Source organism: Nipponia nippon, unplaced genomic scaffold (assembly GCF_047370975.1).
Source record: "Nipponia nippon isolate SJK-2023a ecotype South Korea unplaced genomic scaffold, ASM4737097v1 scaffold_5, whole genome shotgun sequence".
NCBI classification, from domain to species: Eukaryota; Metazoa; Chordata; class Aves; order Pelecaniformes; family Threskiornithidae; genus Nipponia; species Nipponia nippon.
Genome location: NW_028262369.1, coordinates 78,658,624 through 78,671,710, shown reverse-complemented (window position 1 = coordinate 78,671,710; position 13,087 = coordinate 78,658,624). Strand labels below are relative to the sequence as shown.

Sequence of the window (13,087 nt, the reverse complement as noted above, 5' to 3'; positions counted from 1 at the left end):
ATTTACTGTCTTACCATATGGCTGCCTGGCAGCATGGTAAACTGTCACTCCGTAAGGTCTCAGTGAAGACTGGTAGATCACTTGAGGGTTAGATTCTGAAAACTTGTTAGCTTTCACCACTGCCATTTTGGTCCAATCAGTGAAATAAACGTTGTGTTCAAATAAAGTGATTCCATATGGATGAGGAATCAGTGAGCCTCCATGAGCTATTGTTCTCCTGTTATAAAGATGGTTTTAAAATTATTTGCAAAATATTATCCAGAAAATAATTTTATTTACAGAGGAAAGGATACAGGATTATTAATTCATTCACTGGCTTTTGCTTCTACATAGAAGCTGCCAAAGTACAAATGAAAAAGACCAAATGAACTGAAGAGATGAAGTTAAACATACAGGGTACACAAACATAAAAGATACAGCAGTGAAAACAGAGCAACCAAAAGTGTTAGCAATTTCCAAGAAAACACAGTGAGTAAAGACAACAACTCAAAAATGTAGGAAAATATTCATAATTACTGAGAGAAAATCAGAGAAAGAGGCCAAACAGAGGAAAACTGAAGACATCTTGTAGCAATATGAAATACTCAAGAAACCTCGAATGTAAAAAATTTATGGCTGCAACAGCCACTGGCCAAAAATAAAATCCTATGTATGCATTAAAAAAAACCCAAACAACAACCAAACAAAAAAACCCAAAACCAAAACAAAACAACAGAAAACCCCCAACTTTCTTTGGCTTGAACTAATCATCCATACCAAACGAAAGAAAACCAAATGCTAATAAATTGTATCTATTCTATGCAAGATATTGTGACAATATTTTTGTGGATAAATATTAGGAGACAAAAAGAGACATTTAAGTCCTCATACAATACATAACAATAACACTACAATATTATTTCCATGGAGTCATGAAGAAAGGTCTACAAAATCAGATTAATTCTACAGCTCTATTCTAACGGTTTCCTGGGTGATTTAGGTTCATGCTGTAGGCATGCAAGATGCGACACAAGTGGACAGTAAGCTGTATTTTAACATTCTTTGCAGACCACGCTATTGCCTCTTGCCCACTTGCACAACATCTACAAGATTTTTGGTGTTGCTGTGAGTGATGATAAGTTTTTATCACCAAAAACCAGAGATTTTACTAAACACATTCTTGTCTTACTAAACCCTGATAACGGAGCAAAGATACCGGCATTATTTTTATAATTTTGTAAGGGAAAAAATACATTGAGCAATAAACTTCTCAAATGAGCAGAGGACTGTTTTTCAAGTCCATATGTAGGAGGTATGCTAAAGGGGACAATTTTTTTCTTGTGCTTGAGTAACAGAGACTAATCACAGATGCAGAGATAAGCAGGCTTCTAAACACTATACTATAAGACACAGTCCCATAAAAACTCAAGGACTCCTTCCTTGTGTGCTGTGATACAGTTTCCCCAGCATCACAATAGGGTGTGTTATGACTTAATTTCTGACAGCAAAGATTTATAAAATTTAAGAAGAGCGCTTAATACCCATTACACAAAGTGATGCTTTGGAGTGGAATATTTCAAATAAATTCATTCATGAAAAAGATGCAAAGAAATGATGATGGAAGACAATGTATATAATTCAAAAATAATAAAAAGCAAATGCTATAAAAATCTGTACTGTAGTGGTGGACTATAAAAAAGTACGTTGTAAAAGAAGTGCAATAGGTATTCAAGGTAGAAAAAGGACATAGAATGATGGAGGAATTAAGGATTGTCTAGAAGTAGCATGACACCATAGATATCAAGGTGCCTCACCTTCATTATGTTGTAATTTTCATCCTTTGTGTATCTCATTTTGTTAGACAAAGCTTTCTTTGAACTAGATACAGAAATAATCAGTGTATCTGTAATCTCCAAGGAATAATATTTCTCCTACCTTTGAAGCCCATCATAAGTTACAGTCTCAATGTAATCAAACCGGCTGTCAACCCAGTAAAGTCTCTTTGATACAATATCCAGAGTTATTCCAGCAGGCCAGCCTAATTTTGTTTTTATCAAATCCTGACGGTTTGTGCCATCCATGAAGGCCCTTTCCACTTTAGGATCACCAGACAGACTATCCCAGTCTGAGAAAAATAAGTAACTATAAAGGAGGAAAACAAACAAACAAACAAGTCCCATGTTTCCTTGAGATTTTACAAAAAAACCCAACATTTTACATAGAATTTAAAACCAGCACCCTTTCAGGACAGAGCTTGATTCTCAACTGGCATACTATGAAAACACACTTTGTACCTCCTGCCCAAGAAGTAAGTTAGTTCTTTTATAGAACTAACCTAGAAAGAAACATGCTTTCACCCAAAAGACCTCAGAAATACTGAGTTTCCTTAGTAAAATACAGACTTAAGTGTACTGCCAGAAATAAACCAGTAACAAATAGATGCATCATGAAAGCAGCATCCATCACTACAAGTTGCATGACATTCCTCTTCCCATTCTCCGAGGATCCAAGTTTTCATGGCTCACATACATTTTTGAAGCCTGTTGGGTTGGGAGACCCTAGCTTCCCTGGCATCACTCCACCACTTTATTTCAGATAGTAGGAGGTCTGCAGATGGTATCACAACAGAAATCTTTCAGGACAACTTCTACTCTTCTGCAAGGCAATTCCACAGTTCCCCTGTTTTCAGAGCTGCTCGTGCACGTACAACTCTAGCCATAAAACAGGTTCCGCACACTGGGAATAAAAGCAGTGCACAGGCCTCCCATAACAGTTCAAGGTGTAGAATAGATTAGGATAGAATGTAAATGTTTAAAACATTTTATATCTGATTCCAAAATGACCACCCTAGCTATTTCTTAGTTCTCCTCCTTTTGCATGGGAATAAAGGAATTTCTGACATCTTTTACCATTACCTGACACATATCACTTACCCAAGAGTTGGATCAAGTGCTATTCCTCTAGGATTTCCAAGATTTTCAGCAATAAGAGTCACACGGTTTGTTCCATCCAAGTTAACCATATCTATTCTGTTCACACTGGTCTCGACCACATATAGTTTATTGTTAACCCAATCCACTGCTAGATTTTCAGGTGTGTCAACTGAAACATTTAAAACTTCTTGGAAATCAGAGCCATCAATATTAATAGAAAAAACCTGAAAGCAATACAAATATTGTCAGTGCCCACATGATGTTTTGCTAATCACAAGACACACGGCACTTGTCCTTTATCATCACATTGAGCACAGATCCACAATTGGCCATTAGATACAACCAAGTTACCCACTAAGATATTCCTTAGCTTATGGTTTTTTGCAAAAATTTGGAAAACAATGCAAAAACTACAGGAAGCTTGCCTTCAACTAGCATTTCTGCAAAATGGACAAGGTAACAGACTAAAACTGCCTTGTGCTTTATCAAACATGACAAATTGCTGGATTAAAAAAAACAGATGAGGAAAGTGCATCTTGCTTTCCTGGAATCTAACAAACCCCAGTATTTTCATTAATTGAAAACAACTGAACATGCTTTAGCAAAGCTCTCATCGGTGACCAGAAACAAGAGGGGGAGCTCTTACTGCACCAACGACTAAGGCGAAATTGTGAAGTGAAGACAGAAAGGGAAAGCTCTCTGTCCTGACAGAAAGGAGACGGCTCAGCGTTGCTTCTGGTCTCCTTTACTTAAGGCTAATTTTAACAGCATCATGCTCAAGAAATAGTGTTGTTATGTTACAAGCAAGCTCAGAGCTACACGAAGCAAACAGTATAAACACAATTTTACATATACAGTAATCATGTGATTCTAACACTGGGTAATATGAAAAGCTAGGAACCATTATCCCTTTTTTGGAACAACAGCATGAGGTTTGAAATGTATTTAAATGAAAATAATCCAGATTATCACGAGTAAATATATACAAGAAAAATAAAAGCTGAAATGACAGTATAATTTTAAATATTCTTCAAGTCCAGGTAACAATAATCAAGCAAACCATTTAACTGTCTGCTCTGTCTTTGGAAACCTTGTTGACGGAAGAGCTTATGGGCATTAGGTTATCAGGCAGTACACTAAATGAGATAAAGATGACACAGAACACAACCCACAGTTTTCTGGTTTAGTTTACATCTTAAAAAAAAAAAAAAAGGACAACCAAAACAAATCCCTGAATAATACTTTTATTTTAAGACATCAGGTGGAAATATGCATCATATAATAAAATTCTTAATGTCATTGTTTTCATCTGGGTATTCTAGGTAGGACTTAATTAGATTAATTAATCCTAATTAATTAATTAGGATTTAACTATATTGGGGCAGGTAAAAAGGCAATCCTGGCCATCTGGGCTGTGCAGTGAAAAAAAATCATATTATCTTTTGTTTATACCTTTTACAGAGATAGCATAAATCTCCTGTCTCATGAAAGTTCAGATTTGCCCCTGACTTAATTCAGCCATTGTCAATGCAATTGCAGTAATGGGAACGCACTGCAGTGAAAATAAAAACGCCAGAATTGTGAACAAGTCAAAAATTGTGCATACAAAACCTGTCCTACTTGACAGCCATGCAGCGTGCTTTCCAACAGAACCAATGTGGCACTGTAGTAGAAACTATAGTTTACATCTTATGTGTAGGTTCAGAATAACAAGTGACACCAAATTGATCCACATGTGGTGCCAGCAGGAGGCAGGCCATGGATTCCTCCTTCACTCTGCATGACAATCAACATGAGGATGAAGACTGTGGAGTTTCAGCATTTAACCTAGGACTTTTTTTGTTTCAGTAAGTTATACACAGAGAAAAACAATGAGGGTGAAGTCCAACTTTCACAAGGGTCTCCAGACTGTTTTTTAAAATGACTCTGTTTTACTGTATCTCGAAGCTAAAATATTTCCTCTTAAAAAAAAAAAAAGTAACAAAATATTGGCTCATTTCACAAAATACTGTCAATATTTGTTATCCAAGCTCAATTACAGTGCCATTTGAAGTATATGAAGAAATCTGATTTTTATCATCTTGGAAGGCACACAGCTTTTACATTTTAAATGATCATGTTTCAAAAAATTACCAAGAAAAATTTGTTCAGTTTTGAAAGAATGTCTACTATTTCTCTTAATTAGGTTTTTGGACTTCATCTCAAGTAAAATTAAAAGTTGCTCAAGACATTCCATATAATAGGATTCTTTGTTTAATATGTCACATGTAATAGTATAGCTGCAAACACGCAGTCATTAACATAAAACATTTCAAGGAGCTTTTTTGTTAGAAAACAAAAATACAGCCAGCTTCTGCTCTCAAAAATGAAGGCCTATCAACACATTCTGCCTCTTGCAGTTCTCTACTTCCACATACACAAAAACAGTCTTCTTGAAATTGCTACCCACCTTATCTTGCACTGTATCAGTCCAAAAGATTCTGTGCAGGTAAAAGTGAAAGTCCACTCCAACTGCAACCCCACGATTCTGCGACTGCACCAAAGTACGAAAACTTCTTCCATGAAGATCTCCAATCAGTAAATCACGGCCATTGGAAAAAATAATTGATGCAACACCAGCTGAAAGCAGGGGTGACAAATATATGACTGCTCTGCAGGCAAGCTATTTTGCAAAGGGGCACTGAAATATATACATACTCATTCATACACACTGGACACAAAAGGTTTAAATAGATGCTCAGACTACAATCTGTATAAATGTTTCTATGTGAGTACTAACTTGCTTTGATTTGCCTTTGGTTTCTAGACTTGGAGCAAACCAGGCAGGAATATGTATTTAAAGCCCTACCAGGTAAAATTTTTACAAAATCCCTGTGCATCTAAACTCCAAAAGACTGTTTCTACTCTTCTATTTCCTTGCTTTAGCTCCCTTAATCAAAGTATAAACTTTCTTAAGATTTTTCTGTCCCACAAGATTCAGATATTCCTTGATTCTAGCAGGCAGGCCATGTTTCTTATCTTTTTATGTACTGCTCTATCCTATCCACTTTCTTCATTCTCTCATCTCATCAGAAAATCTTTGCTGTATCTTACAATAGAAGAGAGATTCCAGCAAATCTTTGAAGGAAAGCTCACTTTCAAAGTAGATGCCTGTTGAAAGGCTTGGTGTAAGTCTGACAAGAATATATTTAAGTCTAAGTCCTATTCACCCTACACATAAAACCCTCTCCAATTAAAGCAAAAAATGAATCCAGGGAAACTGATTTAGAGCAGGTATGAAATAATAAGACAACTCACTGGCCCAAAAGTCACACTAAGTTGAATGGAAAGCTTCTCATGAAAGAGACAGAATATTTTTGGAAACAGAACAATCTTTCCCAGTGCTGGCATATGCATGTCTTAATACAGTCAAGCATATTTCATTAGCTCAAAAAAATCCCTATTTTTTGAGGACATACTTAGAAAATTGAGAGATGATGACTGCTCTGCAGATGTGGATGAAGAAAGAAGGAAGGGGGAGGGAACTGGGCAGTTCATGCTTTTCTAAGAAGCAAGACTGCTAATCAGCTACGCCAAGCAGGGACTTCCATTCCCACTGAGTTCCTGCAGGCAGGAACACCTGCCTCACACAAAAGCCTGTTAGGCTATTACATCTCCACAAAGAAGGGCTTCCCAGGGCCTCCTTTCAGAACAGAGCACGAGGTGAACAACCAGGAGCAGCTGCCTACTGTGGCTGTTGGGGAACCACACTCTGTGAGGCAAGCATTCTTGCAGAGTTCAGACTCTGGGACACTAGAAGCCAGGAACATTGTCTCCCTCAGAGGCAAGTGTTTGAGCTCACCATTCAGCAAAAACATCTTCTTGCATGACACAGTCCTTCTAGAAAAAGTGAGGTTTCCTGATTTCTTGATCCCGCTGAGTTCCACAGGGAGCAGGTCAGGAAACTACCTCCCACAGGAGCAAGATTTTGTCTGTTAAGGAGGGCTCTGGCAACAACCTCCCAACAGTGCAGAAGTCAGGAATGCTGAGAAAGTGCTGGAGCCCAGAAGACATTGTTTTGAGGAGAAGCAGCCCTGATCAAGCAGTCGGCTCCACCAGCCTACAGGTGCCAGCACATGCAGAGTCTCTTGATATTTGCTGATGTTCTGAATGCTGTCCTGACCTTAAGTCCTTAAGGCCAGAGTTAAAATCCAACACAGTTGTACGGCATAGCCATGCAAACTGCCCCATTTTATCTAGCTCTCTTAGTCCAACAACAGCAAGAGACTTGCACTGCTGCACACTAACCTGAAGTGTTGGCCCGACAATGCCGATGATGCTCTAGGAAATAACCTTCCACACAGCGGCACTGGTGATGTCCCACACGATCTTCACACAGCTGGTCACAGACACCCCACATTTTGCAGTCATCAAAATCTGTCAAGGGAATAAGGCACATTTATGAACAATGCTTTGTATAAAAGGGATGTCATTATATTTGGGAAGCTGCAAGTTTGTCCTCTTAGCTTGCTTTATATCTGTTTGCAAAACTGTGGCATGGGAAAAGAGGTTTTGTATGTTTTTCCACAAATGTTTCAGTTTTCTATTTCTGGATAACAAAACAACTGATGTTTGCTGCCCAGGAGCCTACCCTTCCACCGCCCCCCCCTCCCCCCCAAACCCCACACCTGTCAGGAGAAGAGCAAAAATCATTGGAAGGGATGTCATTGTTTACTTTCCATAATACTGAATATGCCTATGCAGTATTCTTCCTGCAACAGAACTATACATTTTGCACACACACACTTGGCTGGATTTAAGCCCACTCTGAAGGAGAAACCCTACCTTTGTTAGTGCAGTGCTCAAGCTAATAAGTCCTGCTAAAAGGCAGTGTTTATTAGCTCAGATTTGGTACCATGCTAACGGGTGTCTGATTTCCAGTTAAAAGCTGGCTGTGTACCAGAACCAGCCAGCAAAAACTACAAAGAAGTTCACTTTGGCATGCAAAATACCATATAGGTAGAGTCTGCAGCTAGGATGACCCAACAAGTTCTCCAGATGTGCTCTACAAGCAGTTTCCAGGGTTGCTGCAGAATCTTTTACTTCTAAAATTGTGAAATATTTAACTAGTCATCTTTTAAAAACAAGGATTTTTAAAATTCTGATTTTGTAAGAAAACAAAATATTCGGATCTGAACACTGTCTGGTGTTTCATCCTATCTGGTTATTTAAAGCCCAGGAGATTTCTGACACTACTTAACACATGGTTTTGACACTAAAAGTCTGACCTCCTTCACTTGAAAACCTGAGTAGTATCAGTACATTACATTGCTAGAAACTGGTAATTCTACTATGAAGCCAAAAAAGGAGAAAATGAGATCTCAAATATTCTTCCTATTGGAACTTCTGGAACATCTATTAACACATAAGTGAAAATGAAATATTTCCTAGATAGTACATTTTGGTACTGAAAAAACGTTGTTCTTGGTAGCTTTCCAGCTTCCATATGTGTTACAAACCTTCGGTATATACTGAGCCAGAAGCAAATGACGAGAAGACAAATTGAAAAGATTCTGGTTTCAAAAAGTAACGCACTTCGCTAACACTATAGTTTCATTCTTCTGGCCTTAAACCAATAACTGATTTAAACTAAGATCTGGAATTACACACTACTGACTGTGAGCCATTGCCCCATGACACATCTTGCTCCCACTACAAATACATGCCTAGATCTCGACAAACCAAATTACGTTGACTCAGATTTACAAACCAGAATCAGATAGCTAGGTTTACAGGTCAGTCAAAGAACAACAGAAGACTCGCTGAGACTGCACCACATTTGTGAAGGTGTCCTTCATGTATTTCCCACATAAGAGTGAAAGAACAGAGTAAATTTTGTGCCTGGAGTCAGTGCATTGATTCTTCCTCTCTATTAAGAGCAACCATTCTGTCATTGCAGCTCATACAGCCCTAGGCCACCCATTATTCTCAAAAATATAGAAAACTCATTAGAGGATGAGCACCTGGAATACTTTTAATAGCACAAACACCATAGCTTGGGTTAAAACCCATAACAGATATTTACCCAGTTTCTTTTATTAGGCAGTGCTAAACTTCACGATTCCGAAGTTACTCTATTTCCAGTTACCAGGATAAATTCTTTGTACTACCAAGGGTTTGTGCTACCAAGTTACAGCAGCTACAGAATAGAAATGCATCACCAAAATACCTCACTTACCTCTATATTCTTGCAAATATTCTTTGTTTTCATGTAAATAATGTATATACTGAAATGTCATAGGAGATACAGCCATTCCATAGTGCAAATACAAAGCACCCTTTTCATTTCAAAGTACAATGTTCTACTGTCTTCATATACAGCCACTTTCAAAAAGTACCAAACACTTCAATATCATCAACTGTTTTTCCAGGCATACGACAATACACATCCCTGGAGAGAAACAAACTCTCCCCATGTAACCACTAAAAGACTTGTAAAAAAAAATTTGATAATAAAACAGCCATCCAAGAGTAAAACTTTTTAAACATAATCATGCTCTCACTATGTCTTTAACACTCTTAATGAAAGAGATATCTTTATGATATCTCTCTGGTTTGTTTCTGTGTCACCATGCTGCCATTGTACTACTTAGATTTTTATTCTTTTGCTGATTCTTGAGATTTTTCTATTTGCCAGTACATCCATCCATTTGGAACTTACTCACCTTCCTGGAATCCAAAGTTTCCCAATGACCTGTGAGAAGATACTAGGTATCTGCAATCACTGTACTTCACTCACTTACCAATACAAGTACGACTGTCATTGCTACTTATTGTATATCCTGCAGGGCAATAACACATCCCTCCTGACGGAGAAGAATGACAGCGATACTGGCAACTCAGAGCAGCACAGTGGGATATGTCTAAACAAGGAAATAAAATAGTTCAGAAATACAATTACATATATGGACAGTAGAACAGCTTTTTGCCTTATTAACAGTTACAAAGCTATAGTCTTCTCTATGATGAGTCTACAATTTCAGAAACAGCTTCTTAAAACAAATCTGTAAAAGAAATTATGTCTAAAGTTCCACAAAATCACATATGCTTATTACATGCAGGCAAGGAAATGGAAGACAGAAGATAAGCTACTACTCATAACAGGTGTTCAGAACAGAGTTAAAGGATAAGCATCAATCTTATATGAACTACCACTAGCAAGTGCCATGTAAAAAGCTGCACAGAGGAAGCCATCTGCAATGCACCAGACCTTTCTCTGGTTCCACACGACCTACTAGTGAACGACACATCCTCAAGCTCCATCTATTGGCACGTAACCTCATCATCTACTCTTTTATACAGAAAAAAACCTACTACATTATATTAAGAAGAATATGTATATTACTCCAATATATTAGAATATATTGGTTGGGTTGTGTCCACGGAAAAACTCTTCTTCATCCTTTTCTGCTCTCTTTCTTCTTCTTTCCTTCACTGCTTCTCCCTTTCCTTGTACTACTACCTAACAGACAATTCAGTGATAGGTGACAAATTATGATTGTAAAGCACTTGCTAACTTCCACCTCTTTCCTTTTCATCTTCCTTTTCCTCAGTTTCTTCTGTTAAATGCCTTGCTTTGCAGCCCACACCTGATGTTGCTACTAAACCACTCAGGAAAGCAAGAGACACCTTTTTACAATGAAGTTTAATTTCCTATTATTTTTTCTGCCCTCCTATTCCAAAAGGCATGATTTTATTAATAGGAATTTTCCTCTTCTTAGAAACTAAAAATGTAAAATATCTTGGTCCTGATTCGCAGATGGAACCAATGTTCATAAGAGTGAAATTAACAGGAACTATGCATGCTCATTGCCTCCAACAGAGAAAACCTGGTATATCACTAACTGAAGAACCAGACATCCCAGGTGAAAATACATTTTTGAAAACTCTAATCTAAGTGACTTAGCCAAGGCTCAGGATACACTAATTCAGTCCTGTGTTCCAATCAGTGCACAACATTCCTTCTTACTCATAAAAAGGGAAAAACATAGATATTTAAACAAAAAAGGCAAATAGTATACCTTGCCCTGCCTTCTTGAACACATTTTAGGATATGGAGAGTGAGTTAAAATTCTTTTTGTAAAACTTCATGTACAGATTTATAAAAGGAATGGTCTGTTCGCAGCATATATGCCTCTTTCAGACCATCCAGTCAAAACGGTGCCAACAAAAATAGTGAGCTTCCAAAATTTCAGCGTTGATTAGGAGACAAAAGCTGAATGTAAAAAGATATCAATGCTGATGTTTCTGCTATTCTGTGTATGCTTTTGATTCTAATACATACTGCAATGTCTGCCTGCAGTGACGTTAGTTTCATCTTCTCCTGCAGGGCAGTCTGCAGCCCCATCGCACACTTTCCCAATTGGAATGCAGTGCCCTGACCCAGGGCAGGCCCACTCTCCCGGGTAGCATTCATGGCGACCACTTTCTATGGAAAGGAAAAACAAGAATAATTGAGGAGTAGGTTTCAAATAATACTTAGAATTTCTTCCCTAACAGCTTCCCAAAGCATCTCTGTCCTTCATCATTCAGTTTCTGGTTCTTACACACAGCTGGGAAAGACTATAAAAGAAACATCATCTATACTTCCTTTTCATGCTTTCTTTCACCTTCAAAGTACAATGCAAACAATACTTGTGCAGACACATGAATCCTTTTAGTTTTCTGTGTTGTTAGAAACAGTAAAACCATTTAGCTTTAGACTAACAACTGGTGCACCAGAAATGGAACTATAGTTTTGTGGTTTCAAAACACATAAAGGCTGTCTCAGTAAAGCGAATAATGCTCATCACAGAAAAGGCCAAGGAAAGAGAAAAAAGCCCACACTTTCATTCATTAAAATTTCTGTTTCTTGCACAACAAATCGTGGCAGGAACTAAGCTATTTCCATTTTCAACCAATTGATTTGGGTTATTATGAGCCTCGTGTCTCTTCAGAGATGACCTGAAAAATCTCCCATAGGAAAAAAAACAAAAGATGTAAGAGAAGATGTAAAAGAAAAAAAAAAGATGTTGCTATATGCTAAATTTAGTTTGCATCATACTCAGTATCACAGCAATAACTCTCACACACACAACAATAAAAAAAATACTGGTGAAGATAGTGAGGTCTTCCTCTGAAAATGTCATCATTAGAAGTTAGCATTAGTATATACCGCATCCTCTTTCATCTTCATTATCTTCACAATCATCATCTCCATCACATATCCAGCTCTGATGAATGCAACGGCCACTCGGGCAAGTGAAGAAGTTGCCTCTGCAAGTTGCGTAAGCTAAGGAAAGAAACATGACAAAAATCAAACTAAGTGACTAAAAGGTTAGAAATAGTAATATTGTCTCATAGATGAATAATCATTTATATTCTGTCCTGAAAAACTCAGCCAGTTCCATATCTTGTATATAGTGTAACCATTGCTGGTTTGCTCTGGTTTTTGGTAAGAACTTTATTTTAGAATACTCTGGTTCTTTACAGAAATGAAAGGGAATGCTAAATTTCTCAATTAATTGTGCAACTAGATGCAGAGCGCCTCATTAACAAGGTTCCTCAAGGTGGACATGACAAGGAGATGATACTCAAGACGTCAGGAGGTAAAATATTTGTATGCCTTCTACTCAGAGAAACAGAGTAAAAAAAACAACAAACATTTATGTCAAAGCCCTCCATGGCTGGGAAGCATTCCCTGCTAAGAGTTCAGAAACATTTGTGGGTCTTCCAAAGGACAGGCATTGCCAAAGACATAAAAGAGAAATATTCAGGGCAGGAGGTGGAGGGGTGGGGGAGAGAAATCCTACTGGTGTGAGGTCCTTGGTAGGACAGAGCAACTAAATGGCAACATGTGGCCTTCCTGCAGTGCAGAATATAAAACTAACTTAGATCCTATAAGTAGTGGGAAAATATATCTCACACAAGTGATAACTCTGCAGCCATGATTCTGGCTGGAGATGCAATACCCTGATTGTGAAGAAAAGAAATTTCCAGAAATGGAACAGTCAATTAAAGACCTTTGGTGAACATCTAAAGGACAACTAGCTATATAGTTATCTGTCTGTAAAGTTGTACGTTATAGTCACTGGGAATAATTCTAGAAGATCTATTCCATCTATCGGAAAACAAAATGAGAAAAAGAGCCAAAAGAA

The 13,087-nt window shown here is 37.7% G+C and overlaps 1 protein-coding gene across 9 annotated transcripts in view; it reads right to left on the bottom strand.

The window, feature by feature from the left end:
- Window positions 1–13,087, bottom strand: part of LRP2 (LDL receptor related protein 2) — a 168,662-nt gene that overhangs the window by 117,671 nt on the left and 37,904 nt on the right. For all 9 annotated transcript variants that reach the window (XR_015698695.1, XR_015698694.1, XM_087731279.1 and 6 more), the window contains exons 10-17: window positions 12,106–12,222; window positions 11,236–11,379; window positions 9,695–9,814; window positions 7,200–7,328; window positions 5,362–5,531; window positions 2,913–3,136; window positions 1,915–2,121; window positions 15–217 (exon numbers count right to left, since the gene is read on the bottom strand). Coding sequence is in view for 7 of the 9 variants with exons in the window: in XM_087731279.1 (XP_087587405.1) it covers window positions 15–217; window positions 1,915–2,121; window positions 2,913–3,136; window positions 5,362–5,531; window positions 7,200–7,328; window positions 9,695–9,814; window positions 11,236–11,379; window positions 12,106–12,222 (1,314 nt within the window). In the remaining 2 variants the exon portion in view is untranslated. The remainder of the gene's footprint in view (window positions 1–14; window positions 218–1,914; window positions 2,122–2,912; window positions 3,137–5,361; window positions 5,532–7,199; window positions 7,329–9,694; window positions 9,815–11,235; window positions 11,380–12,105; window positions 12,223–13,087) is intronic.